Genomic DNA, 14194 nt, shown 5'->3' with positions numbered 1-14194 from the left:
GAAGCGCATAGCAAAATTGTAAAATTCGCTCTGGTCATTTAGCTGTAAAACAGCCTAGTCCTTAACCGGTTAAAGACAATATGGAAATAAATTCATAAAACTAGAATGTTAAGTGTGCAACTAAGGAAAGAAAACAGGATGTTGTACAGCTTTTGAAAGGGTTGTCTAAACTAGACAACCCATCCTCAGGTTTAAGCCACGGCCCAAAGGGCAATGGCAGCTCAAAATACCAATGAGGACCTTATATTTGGGGATTTGCGCCATTGCTCTTTAACAAGGGAACGTTATTTATACTTTGTAGCAGTTTTATATATTAAGCCGTGATACACCATAAGAGAATTTACATTTTCCCCTTTATAGCACCATCTTATATTGTTGCAAGCATGTGAACAAGCTAAATCTGGATTCCTTTATAATGAAAAAGGTAGCGAAAAAGAAAACTCTTACCATTCTTGAAAAACATGCAGTAAGAATTCCACTTCCAGAACCTACATCCAGAGCTTTGGCACCGTCATGTAACTGATCGTGGAGGAGTTCTAATGCATATGCATGCTAAATAAAGAAAATATTGAAATGTCAGGAATAAAGAAAGATTCATGCATTTTCAGTATTGGTGCCATTTCTCTTCATGTACAGACTATTAAATAGAATGCCAAATGAAAATTACATCATGCCCATCCTCCTATTTAAAATATAGTTTCAACTAAAAGTACCATCTATTTTAAAAGTAAACCCAGTTACAGAATATTTTTTGCTAGCTTCCTGACAGATTCAGCAACATGGAGATAGCTCTACCTAATCTCTCTCACTTCTGATTATACTTACACATATACAAATAAGATAGATATCTATATATTATACACACACCTCTGACTTCCATTGAAATCAATAGGGGGGGGGGGCAATTTCGGAAGTTTTTTTGGGGACTGATTCGGATGCGTTATCTGCATCAAAATCCGTGCCATAAAACTGTGGACTGAACCTTTGAATTTATTAACCCGTAGATCCCCCCTTTCCTGTAGCTGCAAATAAGCCTTGCACAATGTTGAGGATGTATTTTGGACCTTTCCTCTCTGCCAATGTGTTACAGTTTATCAATGTTTGCATGTACATCCCTCTTTAGGTTATGCCACAGCATCACGATAGGGTAAAGGTCAGGAATCTGACTTGGCCATTTCAAAATACACATCTTTTTCAAACATTTTTGTGGTTTGGGTCATTGTCTTGTTGACATATTTGAAATCGGTTAAGAATTTTTTCAAGGAGTATTGTGGAACATCCAGGTGGTCTCAGGCAAACGAAACAAGCCACAAAGGAAAAACACACACAAAAAAAACAAAACATTGCGGCTTCATTTGCCTGAGACCAACTGGATGTTCCACAATACTTCTGGGTGTTCTATGGACAAATGAGGCACAAGTGGACAAATGCACAGTTGTATGTTTGGTGCAAAAAACACTGCAGACCAAAATCAAAACTACATCCCAACTGTAAATGGTGGAGGAAGCATCGTGGTTTGAGGCACTGTGGAACATATTAAGCAGCAAAAGAACAGTTAGTTCATGAAGAAGTGTAGGAAGCAAAAAAAATAAATGGGCAAATGTAAGAATCTGAGCGGCTCTGGCGAGAGTAAAATTTTGATGGCTACTCAATGGTCAGAGCATCCCTAAAATAGCAGGACTTGTGGGGACTACCCGGTATGCAGCTACCTACCAAAAGTAGTCTAAAGAAGGACAACCGGCGACAGGTTCATGGATGCTCAAGGCTCATTGATGCACATGAAGAGCAAAGTCTAGCAGCACATCTGGTCTGATCCCACAGAAGAGCTACTGTAGCAAAAATTAATAAAAAAATATAATGCTGGCTGTGCTAGAAGAGCGTCAGAACAAACTGCTACATTTGGGGCTGTGTAGAAGCAGACCGGTCAGAGTGCCTATGCTGACCACTGCCTACCGCTGAAAGTCTAGAACGGGCATGTGAGTATCAGAATTGGACCATGGAGCATTGGAAGGTGGTGGCCTGGTCTGATGAATCGCCACTACATCATAGCCTTTACATCATGTGGACAGCCGGGTGCACGTATGTCGCTTACCGGGGAAAAAGATGGCCCCAGGGTGCTCTATGGTAAGAAGGCAATTGAGGTATGATGCATTAAGCGATGTTCTGCTCAAAAACCTTGAGTCCTGGCATTCATGTGGATATTAGGCCCTGTTCAAAAACCGTTTTGTTTACGCTAAGGCCTCATTTACACAAGCGTGTGCGTTTTGCACGCGCAAAAAACGCAGCGTTTTGCGTGCGCAAAAGGCACTTGACAGCTCCGTGTGTCATCCGTGTATGATGCGCGGCTGCGTGATTTTCACGCAGCCGCCATCATAGAGATGAGGCTAGTCGACGTCAGTCACTGTCCATGGTGCTGAAAGAGTTAACTGATCGGCAGTAACTCTTTCAGCACCCTCGACAGTGCATTCCGATCACCATATCGAGTAACCTGTTTAAAAAAAAAAGGTTCGTACTTAACGAGAACTTCCCGGCCGTTGCCTTGGTGACGCGTCCTTGGTGACGCGCCTCTCTTGACATCTGGCCCCACCTCCCTGGATGACGCAGCAGTCCATGTGACCGCTGCAGCCTGTGCTTGGCTTGTGATTGGCTGCAGCTGTCACTTGGACTGAATTGTCATCCTGGGAGGTCAGAATGGAGGAAGAAGCCGGGAGTTATCGGTAAGTCAGAACTTTTTTTTTTTTTACACGTTCACGTATATTGGAATCGGAAGTCACTGTCCAGGGTGCTGAACCAGTTTAACTCTTTCAGCACCCTGCACAGTGACTGTCTCCTGCCGGGTTTGGTCAAAACGAGTTCGGCCGAACCCGGTAAAGTTCGGTTCGCTCATGTCTAAGACACTCCGTTCGGATGTTTGTAAACAGAAAAGCACGTGGTGCTTTTCTGTTTACATTCAGTTTGACAGCTCTTGCGTGAATCACGCAGTTCACACGGAAGTGCTTCCGTGCAACCTTCGAGGTTTTCACGCACCCATTGACTTCAATGGGTGCGTGATGCGTGAAAAACGCACGATTATAGAACATGTCGTGAGTTTTACGCAACGCACTCGTGCTGCGCAAAATTCACGCATCGTCTGCACTGACCCATAGAGTAATATAGGTGCGTACGACACGCGTGAAAAACACGCGCGTATATTACGCTCGTGTAAATGAGGCCTTAGAGTGTACATCGAGAAAGCGCCCGACATACGCTATAAATGTGCCCACAGGTCTCTATTGTTGGTCTGAGGCCAAGAGAGTGTTCTTTTGGATTCCGTCTGGCGGGTATATATTAGAATTCCGGCCAAAAAAAATAAAAAAGTATGAAATAGCGCATATATATATATATATATATATATATATATATATATATATTTTTTTTTTTTTTAACATGGTAGCATATGGATGACAGTGCCATTTGTCACCCATAGGCTCTAATGGTATCCATTTTTGGAAAGGTCACGAGAGTTCATGATGTTTCCGGATACCATAATGATCCATGGATGATGGATGCCTGTTGGGAATCTGTCACATCCTACATTTAATGTATATGTCAGAGTTTTTTTTTCTGGCATATATGTCAAATGTAGTAAAAAAAAACAAACAAGTACACCCCTTCATGGCAGCGGTATTCCCAAATGGCAGTGGCCTCTTTCAGCAGAATAATGTGTTGTGCCACACTGAAAATATGGTTTGGGGAACATAAAGTTCAAGGTGTTGTCTTTACCTCCAAAATCCCAGATCACAATCCGATCTAACGTCTGTGGGATGTGCTGGAAAAACAAATCTGATCCATGGATGTCCCACATCGCAACTTACAGAACTTAAAGAATCTGCTGCAAAGGTCTTGGTGCCAGATACCACAGGAATATTCTGAGGTTTGTGGAGTCTATGCCTTGACATGTCAGAGCTGTTTTAGCAGCACAAGTGGGACCTACACAATATTAGGCAGGTGGTTTCAATATTTTGGCTGATCGGTACGTATAAATCTGGGTAAAAGCTTTTGGATACTGACTCTGCATCCAAAAAAAAACGGCAGCACTCCAGGCAATATTTGTGAAGAAATAGTGGACTTTATTCACCAGTCTACAATGTTTCAGCCCAACTCATTTGGGCCTGTCTCAAGACGAGAGAGGCAACAATGAGCTGGTTTGAAACGTTGCAGATGGGTGAATAAAGTTCACCAATATTGACTTGAGTGCGGATATATTCTCATCCATCCTGTAGCAACTTACTTCGGTATTGTAAATCAGTGCACTAAACTGAAATGAAATATTTTAGGAAAAAAATAAAACGAGATCAGAACACATACCATGTGAGGAGCACTAATTGTTGCTTGATAACCTGTTAAGAGAACAAAGACAGAGAAGATTAAAGCATTCAAATTGGTTCTACTCAACATATAAGTCTTCAGTCAGGCCACTACAAAGGGATGACATCCTTTGTTATGTAGACATCAAATATACTGTATGGCATATTTTTAATAAGCTGCAGCCCCACTGCCAGACCCCTTGTCATCCATTAGTTCTCTCAGCAAAGGAGAAGTACTGAAAAAGCTGAAATACATACAACAGAGCTGGAACTTATCACCACTCCATCTCCAGATAGTTTGGATAGTGTAGTGGTGTAAGAATAGCGTCAGTCTTGGTCTGCTCATGATGCCATGAGGGTTGTCTGCCACTGCAGCTCAGTACAAGCGTAAAAAAGTATTGTGTATGTGCCACCCTGAGTAAGAATGTGCAGAAGTACAAACTAGGTCTATTGACTCATTTAGAAAGTCTACTTAGGCTGCAGCAGCCTGTCTGATTGTAGCGTCAAGGCTATGAAAACCTTTAAAGACTTTAAACTTTGTCATTTGTTTTTACTTTTTGAGATACAGCTTCTATGTATCCTGGATACATAGAAGCTGTATCTTCTGCTGAAACCCGAATCCGTCAGGTCAGTGGCACTGACTGCTTCGGCGACAGCGGGTCCTGCTTTTCTCTGACACGCAGGATACACCTGTTATTGATCACATCATAGGCCTTATTCACACGAACGTGTTATATGTCCGTGTGATGGCCATTAAAACAATGGCTGTCCAACGGACCGATATAATTCAAAGTGACCGTTCAGAGCCGTTGTTTCAACGGACCGTGTGAAGGGTCTGTGAGAAAACAGGACCTGTCCTATTTTTTCACGCTTCCCTCCATAGACTCTAGTCTATGGGGGATGCGTGATAACGCGTCCTGCAGCGCAAAGCACGGATGCACCTCAGACGTGAAAAACTGCAGTTTTTCACGTCCGAGGTGCGCAACGCTTGTGTGAATCCGGCCTGAGCTGAACTTAGATTTGTTCGATAATCTGTGTTTCCTGCGTGTCAGAGACACACAGGACGCACTGTCACCGAAGCAGTCAGTCCCGCTGACCTGATGGATTCGGGTATCGGCACAAGATACAGGATACATAGAAGCTGTATCTCAAAAAGTTCTTTTTTTTTATTATATAAAAACAAATTACAAAATTGCACGAAACACGAATACATTTTTCTTTTTTTTACTAAAACAATGTTTTCAAAGCTTTCCATAGCCTTTAAGTTGAAGGTTCCCTTTAGACTCCTGATTGCTGGGGGTCACATGGAAAGGACCCCCGCCGATGATAGCTTATAATATGTCTCAATGTGTCTTAAAGGTGAAGCTTCACTCTAAAGAAGTCAAAGAATTCTTTAATAAGCTTAATATAGTGAAATATGTTGAACGGACCACTAAACCTAAAAGACGTACAAAATACCTACTAAGGACATTTAACCCCTTTAGGACACAGCCTGTTTTGGCCTTCAGGACACAGCCGATTTTTTCAAATCTGACATGTTACTTTATGTGGCAATAACTCCGGAATGCTTTCACCTATCCAAGCGATGTATTACATTTATTTATTTTTTTTTAGCGTAAAGTTGACAAAAAAAACAGCGATTTTGGCGGTTTAAATTATTTACGTTTTTTACGGTGTCCACCATGCGAGTTAAATAATGGTATATTGTAATAGTTCAGCCTTTTACGGACGTAGCGATACCAATTTTGTTTATTGTTTTTACATTACTTGGGAAAAGGTTTTTTTTTTTTTAACTTTACACTTTTTTCTCTCTCACTACTAACAACTAATTCTTCTACACATTTTATTAGTCCCCTTAGTGGACTTGAACCAGCGATCATTGGATCACTGGTACAATATACTGCAATACTAGTGTGTTGCAGTATATTGTTATTTTTACAGGCTTCTGTAACCGCACGATCGCTGTTCCTGTCCGTTAGTCCCGGGTGTCAGCTGTAATACACAGCCGACACCCGCAGCGTATGGAGCCGGCTCAGCACGTGAGCCCGCGCCATACATCAACCCCCGTACCATGACGGCCAATTAAGTCATAGTGCGCAAAGGGATTAATGCCCAGCGGATGGTTCAAAGTGAAAATTGCAATTTTCCACTGATATGCCATTTTAGTGCATAATATGTTGTGCCCAGTTTGTGCCACTGAAGACAAATACCTCAAAACGTTAAGCGGGTTCTCCCGGTTATGGCGATGCCATATATGTGGGCGCAAACTGCTGTTTGGGTACGCTGCAGGGCTCAGAAGGGAGGGAGCGCCATTTTGCTTGGTAGTGGTTCCGTTTGGGGCATTACTGGTATTTCAGTTTATAATGTGGGGTCGTATGTAATCTGGGCAGAGTACATCAGGGTATAATAATGCGGTAACTAAATAATAATTCATAGATATGTGGCCGGTGTCGCACTGATAAATGGTGCCCGATCTTATCCGCTTTTGGAACACTGCACATTTTGCATAGTCATATTCTCCATTTTGGGGTACATGTGATTTTTTTTTTTTTTTTCACTTTTTATTCAATTTTTTTGCAAGCCGGGTGACCAAAAACAAGCAATTCTGACAATGTTTTATAGTTTATTTTTTTGCGGCGCTATAAATTACAGTTTTACTTTATTCTGTGGGTCGATACGATTACGGCGATACCATATGTATATAGGTTTCTTTATGTTTTGCAGCATTTACGCAATAAAATCATTTTTTTGTCGCCATAATCTGAGAGTTATCACTTATATTTTTTTGTCAAAAAAGCTGTGTCAGGGCTTGTTTTTTGCGGGACGGGTCGTTATTGGTACCATTTTTGGGTACATGCGACTTTTTGATCACTTTTTATTCTTTATTTTGGGAGTGGTGGTGACCAAAAAAAATAGCGATTCTGGGGTAGTTTTTTATTGATTTTTTTTTGGGGTGTTCACTGTGTGGGAAAAATAACAGTTTTACAGTTGGGGTCGTTACGAACGCGGCGATACCAAATGTGTACTTTTTTTAACGTGTTCATTTTTTCCTATAATGAAAGTCTTATCATAGGAAAAAAAAAGCATTTTTTGTTTATAACACAACTTTTATTTTTACACTTTTTAAAAAAAACAAAAACATTTTTATTAAAAAAATTGTAAACTTTTTTATTCTATTTGTCCCACTACGGGACATTTAGACTTGCAGCTTTGATCGCTGCTAGAATACATTACACTATCTACGTAGTGTAATGTATTCTAATGGTCATTGTGACGTGACAGTCACACTGACAGGAAGCTTAGGAGGACCAGCCTCCAGCTGCTCCTCCTAGGCTTCCGTACATGGCAACCCGGAGGCCATTGTATGGCCTCCGATTGCCTCGAAAAGCATTGACAGCCCCCACAATCACTTCGTTGGGGCTGCCGTTGTGCTTCAAACCCCTTAAATGCAGCGATCGCAATCGGTAGCCGCATTTATGGGGTTAATTGCCTAAATCAGCGGTGCTGACCGGCAAGACTGGAGTGTCAGATGTCGGGGACAGCTGACCTCCCCGTTCCCGGACACTTTCCGTTAGGACAGTGTGCGCTGGGAACCGCTCCACAACTGTACGTCCTGGTGCAGGAAGCAAACCCTCAACAGGACATACAGTAGCGGCGCAGCGGTTAAAGGAAATTTTTTTCAAAGTTCCCATACCTTGAGAAAGCCTGAGATGTTTCAAACAGAACGGCCCCCCTAAGGCTGGGTTCACACGACAGGGTCCCGCCCGAGTGTCGGCCGGTAAAATCGGCCATTTTGCCCGGCCGGTTTGCATAAAGTTTTGTATCCATTCCGGGCAGATCTGGACAGTGACATCAGCAGCAACTCCTGAAGGGGAATCCCCATGTGTTCGGGGATTCCGCTTCAGGAGTATCCCCTGATGTCACTGCCCAGATATGGACAGAGACATCAAGCGTTCTGTCCAGGAGCGGAATCCCCGAAAACACGGGGATTCCGCTCCTTCAAGGAGCTAAAGTGGGACTAGCACATAGAGCGGGGAGATACCTCCCTGCTCTGCTATAGTGGCGTCGCTACAGTAGTAGCAGCCGCAGCAGCAGCAGCTAGCGGCGCCATGGAAGGTGTCGACGGGCCAGGGCGCTTTTAAAACAAGCAGGGGAAGGGAGCCAGCGCAGCGCTCCCTTCCACCTGCTGTACACCCCGGCCCTGCCACACAGTGTACAGCCATTCGTCCGAATGGCATCAACTCCTCCTCCTCACATGCACTCTGCGCTGTGAGGAGGAGGAGGAGATAGAGCGCAAGCGACGGAAAACCCGGCCATCACTCGGGACACATTCCGGTGATGGCCGTGTATTACCCGGCCCCATAGACTTCTATGGGAGCTGGGCGGCCGGGTACCCGGCCGAAAATAGAGCATGTCCCATTTTTTTGACGGCCGGTTTTCCCGGCCGTCAAAAAAAAAATCGGTCGTGTGAATAGCCCCATTAGGGGTCTATTATTTCTAATGCAGCCGGGTGCCGGCCGATTTATGAACGGCCGGCACCCGGCCGGGAAACCCTGTCGTGTGAATGAGGCCTAAGGTCTGTGCCCTTCAATATACAGTACTTCAAACATGAAGTCTGCATAGCAAAAAATAAAAAATACCCTAATCTTAAAATGTTCTCTATACGTATATATAAAGAATAGCAATGGTTCTTTCATATTATTTACATCTGGATTTTAAGTTTAGCAGTCCCTTCAATGTAGCTCTGTGACATTGACAGATGAGGTAATAGGTGGTTACTTTAAAATGGTTTTCCACCCAAGTGTAATTTTAAGAAAAATCTGAATGTAGGATGACATGAGATATGGCATGACTGGATTGCTGCCATGCCCCTACTCTTATCTCTGCTGTCAAACGCTGCCAATCCTGCTTGGAGCTGAACAGCTGAGCCATTTCGATGAGACTGGTTGCCAGGGACACCGTGTGTAACAGCTACAGCATTTCAAATGGAGTTGCCAGGCAGCTTGTCCTTAGCAAAAAGTGTGTCTCAGATAAGTACAGGTGTCTAGCGGACAAGAAAAATGCCATATACATTATGTGTGTATATATACACCCACATCCATTTTTATTTTATTTTTTAAGAACTTTTATTTTTTAATTGCTACAATTTAGCAATAGAGTTCGGTAAAGAACCCCTAGAAAAAAGGACCTCCAAAGATGCACTTTAAATTTTGAATATCTTGCATTGTATTTTAAGATGAAAATCATGGCCAAAGTAAACTGATATAAACGCTAGGTCACAGCATGTGTGCCGCCGTATAGTGCTCCATGCATTGCCATATTATGGAGATAAAGGGGTTTTCCATAATCCTTATTTATCAACTATCCACAGGATAGGTGACAAACATCTTATCTGTAGATTGTTCGCCGCTGTGACCCCCACCGATCACGAGAACGGGCTTACCTTGACGTTCCTGGGGGCCATGGGAATGGAGCGATGGTGCGCATGCTCGACCACGGCTCCATTCATTCCTATGGGGCTGCCGAGCGCTATATTCATCACCTATACTGTGGATAGGTAATAAATACGGCTGATGGGAAAAACCCTTTAATCCTCCCCTAGATTGAGACTATTGAGAATTGCTCCATAAATACGACATCCGATGGCATATGCCATAATTGTCTTCCTGTTGGAGTCACAGAATCCCGCAGAAAAAAAACCTCTATGTGAAGTCTGAGGAGTACAGTAGGGTTCCTCATAAGTCTAGGGGTGTTATACTACAGCTCCAGAGGTTAATGAGCCCTAACAGTTAATTATTTTTACTAATACGGGAATATATAAATTCCAACTTAAGTGTATTGACGATTACGGCAAATATAATTAGTAAATTATTATACTATACATAGAAAAATGAAAAAGGAAAAGTCATCTTACCTATTGACTGAGGAGAGTCCATATAAGGATTGCATTTCGCATAATGTTTGCGGTCAGTAGCCAACATTACTTCAAATACACTGTCCGACTTTATAATTCCATTTTCTGAAAAATATTAAAAAAATTAAAAATTAAAAAAATAAATTAAAAAAAAAAAGTAGTTCCAATCATTCCCCACAGAAAAAATATATAATTTTAAAATGGGTCCCATGGAAAGTTATCAGACTTTCTAAGGCCTCGTTCTCACATCCGTCTCGGGACTCCATGAACGGAAAGCCTAACGGACACCATAGCTTCTGTTTGCATTACCATTGATTTCAATAGTAATGTTTCCATTGCAAATGGTTTCCGTTTGTCTCTGTTCAGTAAGATTTTCTTTGTTTGGTGGAAATAATAGCGCAGTCGACTACGTTATCGTTTTTGCAAAAAATAACAGAAACCAACTGCAACGGAAGCATTACCATTGAAATCAAAAGGTAATGCAAACGGAAGCTACGGTTTCAGTCTAGCTTTCTGTTCATGGGTTCCCCGGATGGAAAAGTCTAACGGAACCCATGTACAGAAGCCCGACGCAGATATGAACAAGGCCTTATATACTTTGTATTTCAATTCCTCACTTCCATATTAGCAGTTTGCAGTCAGTGAATGGTAACATTCTTGGTTTACATTCAGTTTCAGAAAGTTTGCTACAATAGCATCAAGTGATAAAAAACCTCACCGAGCTAAACACATTGGCAGCTCAAATCTCTCTCCTGTGCTAACAGTTTGGTACAATGTATCAGTGTAGATGAATCAGTCTGCCGTCTTTCACTGACCGCAAGTGGAAGGAATTGAAACACGAAGTATATTAGAATATTTTTTATATTAACTAGGGTACATGCAACCTAGACTTGGCATTGTTTTCTGTCACTTTTAGGCTGGGTTCACACGGAGTTTTTTGCAGGAGGAAAATGGGAGGTCAGAGGCGTAAACGCCCGTAGATAGGGCATGTCCCTCCTTTTTCCCGCTCGCGGGGAAAAAACGCCTCCGTCTCCCATTGAAATCAATGGGAGGCATTTTCAGCTGTTATTTGACGTTCAGGACACCAGAGAATGTCCCCAGTCTGAGGATGTCACGCGACTGACTGAAAGGCATTTCATGACTCGCATTCCCCCAACACCAACCAGAAGCAACCCCCAAAAAAAGTGCCGCGTCTGAAGAAAAGACGGGCACCGCAAAGATTCCCGATATTTCTGTCCCTAATAACCAGGCCTGTGCATTGACCCATGTTCTAAAAAGTACCACACTGTTCTGAATTATTAGATTTTAGTTAGTTAAAAATGTAATGTAGGGCAAATATTTTTTTATTTTTCCCCTGATTTTACTCCAAGGGTGAGGGAGTGAATGGGTGGGTGGGGGGTGGATGTCATGTTTGCATATTTCCTAAAGTTCATCTGCTGGAGGGCTCCATTTGCATTAACCTGCAATTTCTTATTTTAGGAAACCCAAAAAAATAAATTCCCATTATACCCCTAGATGAATATTTTGGGATTTCTGCTTCAAGAGCAGATATTTTGGAAGTGAAAGGCTATGTTCACACGGAGTATTTTGGGGGAGGAATATCTGCCTCAAAGCTCCAAACGGAATTTTGAGGCAGATATTCCTCCCCCAAAATACTCTGTGTGAATAGCAATTATCGCGCCGTTTTTCGCCCGCGGCCATTGAGCGCCGCGGGCAGAAAACACGCTTTCTCCTGCCTCCCATTGAAGTCAATGGGAGGTCGGAGGCGGAAGCGCCCGAAGATAGGGCATGTCGCTTCTTTTTCCCGCGAGGCAGTTTTACTGCTCGCGGGAAAAAGACGCCGACGCCTCCCATTGAAATCAATGGGAGGCGTTCTCGGGCCGTTTCTGCCGAGTTTTGCGACGCGGTTTCCGCGTCAAAAAACTCAGCAAAAGACCCCGTGTGAACATAGCCTTAGGCTATGTTCACACGGAGTATTTTGCAGGCGGAATTTCTGCCTCAAAATTCCATTTGGAAGTTTGAGGCAGATTTTCCTCTCCCTGCACGCCAATTTTCGCTGCGTTTTTCTCTTACGGCCATTGAGCACCGCGGGCATAAAACGCTGCGAAATACGCTTTCTCTGCCTCCCATTTAAATCAATTGGAGGCATTTTAGGGCCGTTTTTGACGAATTTTGCAGCACGGTTTCCGCGTAAAAAAAAAAACTTTGTGACCATAGCCTTATAGAAACTCTGTTGAGTTTTGTAAAACCAGCTTTGAAAAAAGGTGATTTGTGAAATAAGCTTCTTCTATCGTCCGCCCTCCTACTTCTCTATGTGATAAATAAGACACACATATTTGGTATCCCCATGCACGGGAGAAGTGGCAGAATGTGAAAGGAGATGAATTTTGTCCATGGTCTATACTGGGTGTGAAAAATGCTCATGTAAACTAACGAATTTGCCAAAAAATGTACAATTTTATTTTGTTCCATTTTATTCAAGAAACTTTCAGAAGAAAACTGGACTTTCTAAAAATATGATAAACCCCTTGAAGGAAACCTTGTGGGGTCTACTTGTGTGAATGAAGTCATTTATGGGGTGTTTCTAATCTTTCAGCAGCATTACGCCCCCCAGAAAACAGCATGCTGCTATAAAATCAAATGCAGAATTCCTGGACCGAAAAGGCCAAAAAGCCTCCTCCTATGCTAAGCCCTGGCACATGCCCGCACAGTGAATAAAGCACACATATTTGGTATCCCCATGCACGGGAGAAGTGGAAGAATGTGAAAGGAGATGAATTTTGTCCGTGGTCTATACCGTGTGTGAAAAATGCTAGCATAAACTGGCGCAATTGCTAAATTCTTGCATATTTTTCCAATTTTGCCCACTTGAGAAAAAAAATAAAATAAATTAGGTATACTGACAAATGCCACTAAAACAAAGCCCTATCTGTCCTTTGAATTTGACACCTTTTTAAAGATGAACTTTATTCACCTGCAGAGTTATAATCATCTAAAAAAGCGCATTGCAAAATTGTGAAAAATTCTCTCGTCATTTAGCTGTAAAACAGGAAAACTCCACATTTGACTAATATTTTACAACATTGCACGGTTTCTTGTATTGAGTTTTTAATAGAGAAATTATTATTCTCAGTTGTGACAAAGCTTCAATAGAGCAGTGCATTATGGGAACACAATCATTATGGATTTGAGGACATGCTGAACTTTTTCCTTGGATTTCCAGTGAAATAAGCAGTGTGTGAACAGCTTGGCTTTCATTTTATGCCAGAGTAGTGCCGTCTGTTTCCACAGGGCAAGTGGCTGAATCTTAAAAGCAGCGATATACGACTGGTAAAATAACTTCAAATCAGTACTAAACAGTAACAATTTCCAACTTTTTGTGTAGCACCTTTACGTCATACCCCATCTAGAGAGCCTCTTCCCTAATCTAAGGGCTTATTCAGACGACAGGGAAAGTCGACCGTGTGACGGCAGTTTTTTTTAATGGCAGTCACATGGCTGCATTAAAATTAATGCATGACTATAGTGCTATTCACAAAGCCGTTTTTTTTTAATGGACTGTGTGAATGGCCCGGGAAAAAATAGGACATATCCTATGAGGGATCTGTGAAAACGGGTGGAAATCGGCCGAATTGACACCCGGTCGTGTGAATATAGCCTTATACTATTTGAATCACTAAGGCTAGGGCAACATGGCGACTTTGGCGGAGACACGGTAGACCTGCCTGCATCGCAAGAAATGAAAGTAAATGTGGCTGTATTGGGAGCTACAGGTTGCCGTGACACAACAGCTGCAAGAATTCTAGCAATTTGATTTCTTGCTTCGCGCTAACTTACAGATAGCAACGCAACCTTCACTATTTGCCATGCGGGCAGCGCGACACAGCAAGCTTTAGCTGAAGTCGCCATAGACTTTTACCCTGTGGGAGCATCC

At 42.5% G+C, this 14194-nt stretch overlaps 1 protein-coding gene across 3 annotated transcripts in view; it reads right to left on the bottom strand.

The window, feature by feature from the left end:
- The window catches only part of LOC142759822 (protein-L-isoaspartate(D-aspartate) O-methyltransferase), a 48024-nt gene that overhangs the window by 23607 nt on the left and 10223 nt on the right, over positions 1-14194 (bottom strand). For all 3 annotated transcript variants that reach the window (XM_075862436.1, XM_075862434.1, XM_075862435.1), the window contains exons 2-4: positions 10261-10365; positions 4348-4379; positions 448-552 (exon numbers count right to left, since the gene is read on the bottom strand). In XM_075862436.1, coding sequence (XP_075718551.1) covers positions 448-552; positions 4348-4379; positions 10261-10365 — 242 coding nt within the window. The remainder of the gene's footprint in view (positions 1-447; positions 553-4347; positions 4380-10260; positions 10366-14194) is intronic.

The sequence above is a fragment of the Rhinoderma darwinii genome, chromosome 4 (genome assembly GCF_050947455.1).
Source record: "Rhinoderma darwinii isolate aRhiDar2 chromosome 4, aRhiDar2.hap1, whole genome shotgun sequence".
NCBI lineage: Eukaryota > Metazoa > Chordata > Amphibia > Anura > Rhinodermatidae > Rhinoderma > Rhinoderma darwinii.
Note: the sequence above shows the minus strand (reverse complement) of the source record. Positions and strands in the feature narration are given on the sequence as shown.